Source organism: Papaver somniferum, chromosome 2 (genome assembly GCF_003573695.1).
Source record: "Papaver somniferum cultivar HN1 chromosome 2, ASM357369v1, whole genome shotgun sequence".
NCBI lineage: Eukaryota > Viridiplantae > Streptophyta > Magnoliopsida > Ranunculales > Papaveraceae > Papaver > Papaver somniferum.
Window position 1 is genome coordinate 213656613 of NC_039359.1, and position 4956 is coordinate 213661568.

Below are 4956 nucleotides of genomic sequence, written 5' to 3' on the forward strand. Positions count from 1 at the left end.
TCGAACATTTTATAATGCACAATATGTTCCAGCACCATCCTGATCAGTTCTTCAGGAGACAAAATTAAAAAACATCGGAGTCTATCGGAATTATTCGAGCATATCACTTTCTCTATATCACTTTCTCTTTATAGAGGCATCTAAGTTCTATGGTGAACATCACATACAATGGTTTGAAGTACCATTTATCAAACAAAATGGGTAGTAAAATGACACTTAATTCCTTGTCATATTATATATATATAGTCAATTTCTCATTATTACATGTGTATAGCATCTGGGGATGTGTACTGAAAGTACGTGTTAGGTAGATCCTGCTTATTATATGAAACTTGTCAATGATTCTCCCTTGAGTCCCGCCTAACTGCATGTTTCCCATGTCAGATGTACGACTTCCAAAAGTGGTTGCAACAGGAATATTACATTTGTCTGACGAGACAGATGAGCTTGATACTTCTCTTAGATATGATATTAGAGCATCAAATTAGATCTAACTGCTCTATTTTTATTAATCAACTCATTCACCGATCTTAGTATCATCTATTTTTTCTCAATCTGTTCATCAGAAACAAAGATGGATATACCGGATGCAATAGATGATTCCATAGCTGTTGCAGAAAACAGTAATATTGCCAACTGCAGTGATACTATTGATGAACATTACCATGATAAGAAGAACAAGAAAGCACTTCAATTCATTGAAGAAATTACAATTAATGCCGTTGAAGTTCAAAATCAAGCTCTCGCAGAAATCTTATCTTGTAATGCTCAAGTCGACTGCTTACAAAGACATGGTTTAAACAGACAAACAGATCGTAAGATATTTAAGATAATCATGCCCATGGTTACATATGAAGATCTAAAAACTGACATTGATCTTCTCATTGCTAAAGGTAATAGTATTTCATCTACTCTCTGCAAATCGCCTATTTCTCAGTTTTTCCGTAGCACTGGAACTTCATCTGGAATGAGTAAATTAATACCATCAACAGAAGAACAAGCTGAGAAATCACGACAATTCTGCTCCCTCTTAATTCCGGTCTTAAATCAGCATATTCTTGGTTTAAACAAAGGAAAGGCGATGTAGATTATTTTTGTAAGTCTATGTACTGAAACACTAGGAGGAATAATATCATCTTTAGTATCTACAAGCGTAGCCAAAACCTCCAGAAATTTGTCTAGTAATATTAATTACACCAGCCCAATAGAAACCATTTTATGTGAGGATACTCATCAAAGTCTATATTCTCAATTACTTTGTGGCCTCTATCAAAACAAACAAGTTCTTCGCCTAGGATTCGCTTTCGCTTCGGGTTTTATGGTAGCCGTTAAGTGTTTACAGCAACATTGGACCCTTCTATGTGATGATATCCGACATGGAACTATAGCAGAAGACCACCCTAAAATCACTGACCCATCGGTGAGAAAAGCGGTCATGAAAATACTAGTCAAGACAAACCCCAAACTTGCTGATTTCATCGAGAATGAGTGTAAGAGAGATTCATCATGGGAAGGCATAGTGTTTAGGTTATGGCCTAATGCTAAGTGCATCGTCACCATCATTACTGGGACAATGTCTCATCACATCAATAACATTGATTTTTATCGTAATGGTCTTCCCATTGTTAGCCATATGTACGCATGTTCAGAATGCTTCTTAGGTATAAACCTTGACCCTCTAACTAAGCCACCTGAAGTTTCTTACACCCTTATCCCTACATTGGCATATTTTGAGTTCTTGCCGATACTCGGGGAAGATGATAATCCAAAGGACAACTTCAACCAGGAGAAAAAACAACATCATCCAGAACTGGTTGATCTCGTCAAGGTTGAGCTTGGACGAGAATATGAGCTTGTTGTCACCAATTATGCAGGTAACTTGATTATATTCAAGAATTTTGATTACATACTATTTCGTCAAGTACGTGCTGATCTTACGCTTATGAATTATGCAAGGACTTTATCGGTATAGAGTTGGAGACGTGCTACGAGTTGCTGGGTTCAAGAACAATGCTCCTCAGTTCAATTTCATGCGGAGAAGAAATGTAGTTCTAAGCATTGATATGGACAAGACAAACGAAACTGAGCTTCAAAATGCAGTGAAAAAAGCAGTTTACCATCTTATGATTATGTCTAATGTCTCTCTTGTTGAATACACTAGTTTTCCTGATACATCAACTTTTCCAGGACACTATGTGCTCTATTGGGAACTTCAGGGAAACAATAACAATGCCGTAATTCCTCAGAAAGTGCTTGAGGAATGTTTTCTGGTAATGGAAGAATTCCTCGGTTATGAGTATCGTTATATGCGCACTAACAAGAAATTAATTGGACCCCTAGAGATAAAGATTGTAGAGACAGAAACGTTTTGTAAGCTGATGGATCATGCAATCAACCAAGTTTCATCAGTTGCACAGTACAAGACTCCTCGATGCATGAAACCTGGTTCCATGATCGAAATCCTAAACTCTATGGTTCTTTCAAGCTTTTTCAGTCCAAGGTGCCCACAGCTATGAATCCATGCTGTTTTGTAAGAAAAAATAAATGCTTATATTTCTGCTTTAGAACATGTTAAATTTAGTCGTATCTTTTGTTGTAGTTGTCGTCCTGTATGAAAATGTCATTTCTTCCATTTCGATCAGTGTTTCTAAGTTTGAAGCATCAGCCTTTGTTGTAAATTAGCATTCAGTCAAGTGTAAACTTTTAGGGTTTCTTTTTTATCAATAAATTAAACTTTTATAGAAAGAGGGTTAAAGACTCAAAGTACGTACATGATATATGAACTCTAACAAAGATTGACTAAAAACAAAAAGGGAAGCAGAAAGCAGCAACCCCGAAACACTTCCAACACCTTCATCTAGCTGCCTCAAGGTGGTTGGAATAAAACTTCTTTCCAACTGATAGCAAATTGATTTAAGGAAATACACCATGAAACATGCCTCTATTATGTAACCAACTTGATAAATAACTTGAATGTGAAACTTCGCTTTCCCTTTTGAGAATTGAAAGGTGGAAAATCTAGTCATAGTACGTTAGCTTATAAGGCTGACATACTAATTCTTTTTGGAAATGCAAAATGGAAAATTATAGCACAGATGAATAGAATGTGATTGTTCATTCCGGAGTTCCGTATGTAAGGTTGATCGTTTTTCTATTTGGATCTATTCCCAAAACTCGAAATCTTTAGAAAGGGGTATGAACCGAGTATTAATACAAGATTAGCCTTTAAAATTGCATCCATGAAGTTCATGAGTTTCATATAGGATCACAAAGTCACAAGACACGAGTGGCCAGCGATTGTGATGAGATTCAGATCTTTTAATTTCCTTATCTATATATGCGCTTATAAAAGGTGTGTCGCACACCAGTTTTTCTTCATCAATTTTAGTTATTAATTATAAACTTATACCGAAATCACTATCTAGTTTGTATTATTAGATCAAAATTTATGGAACTATGAGATATCGGAGTAAACTGAATAAGAATGAGAAGTACAACTTTGGGCGTTATAACTTGTCCAAGAGGAGTTTCATTATTTCAGATTCAGGGATGCTTTAAAAGTTTGAAAATGAGTACTTATTCGTAAAAATGTCCCAATAATTGGTATTTCTCACCCTCCCGAGTCCCAACAACTTTGAACCTTAGCCATGACACAAATGACGGCAAAATAACTTTAAAAAAGACATTTTCGCTAAAATCCATCTCTGATTATTTGAAGCCTAATTATTAATGTTGTAAACAATTTTTGACTTGCCTATTTTACAAGAATATGCATGGGCATGGCTCCCAATTTAGGCTTTCTACCATTGGGCGTGAAACCGTATAGACCACTTGATCATACAATATCTCCAACCGCATAGGTCCTTAAACAAATGGGCTGCATATGCCATTTCCTACTGTATGACATGCAAAAATTCTAAAACAATTTTTGAAGAGGTCGGTGTGGAAATATTCCAGCAACGTGAGCTTGCTGTCGCTGCAATATAGTGATGAAGTTTCCAGAAAATAGTATCAATGACCTGAGTTGAGTCTGAAACTCGGCAGCACCAATAATTCCACCAACCACCGATTACCACCACCACCGCCCACCACCGCCGATTACCACCACCATCACCTCCGATTATCACCACCACCAACCACCGATTACCACCACCACGTCCTCCCACCACCACCACCACCGCCTATTTAAGAAATGTAACAACATCAATGCAATCACAATTAAGTTCTGTTAATTGATAATTTTATCGAGTATAGAAGACGCCAGTCGCAGCCTGATTTTTCCATGGGACCACTCCGGAGGTATTTTCCAACAAACCCTTCACTTTAATTTGATTTTGATTGCTTCAATCGAATAGAAATCATCAAAATAGAGTTTTAGTAGGAGTTACAGAGCCATGTTCGGTTAGGCCGATTTCCAAAAAACCCTAGTTTACTAACCGAACTTCTTGAAAATGAAGAACACGAAGAATAGTTTGGTTCTATTGGATTTAAAACTAAGTCACCGAACTCTCTGTTTGCTTGTTTCGCAAAAAAATTTAAAACTACAAAGTAACCGAAAAAAAACAAATCCAGTCTAACCGAACTGTGTTGTTGTGGCCACTATCTTGAGTTCCAAAATAACCGAACTTAGCCAATAGAGTTAGGTTTTTTCGCAAAAAATTTTAAAACTACAAAGTAGCCGAACTTAGCCAATAGAGTTCGGTTGATTCGCAAAAAATACTTTTAACCGAACTTCTGTTATTAGAACAACAAAAGTCCATAAGTTCGGTTCCTTCGTAAAATAAGGATATCACCGAACTTTAATTTACGAAAATAATGAGAAGTCCACAAGTTCGGTTCGTTCGCAAAAATGTTAAGTTTTCTTTGTAAACGAACTTTACCTTTGAAACTTCGTAACCGAACTCTACCTAATTCGCCAAGAAATAAATTTCGTAGTAACTGAAAGTTTACCTAATT

At 36.4% G+C, this 4956-nt stretch overlaps 1 protein-coding gene across 1 annotated transcript; it reads left to right on the plus strand.

Moving 5' to 3' along the window:
* Positions 1-1318: 1318 nt before the first annotated feature.
* On the plus strand, positions 1319-2516 carry LOC113352802 (indole-3-acetic acid-amido synthetase GH3.6-like). Its single transcript, XM_026596574.1, has 2 exons — positions 1319-1874; positions 1957-2516. Exons 1-2 carry the CDS (start codon positions 1319-1321, stop codon positions 2514-2516), a joined length of 1116 nt encoding a protein of 371 aa, XP_026452359.1.
* Positions 2517-4956: the final 2440 nt, after the last annotated feature.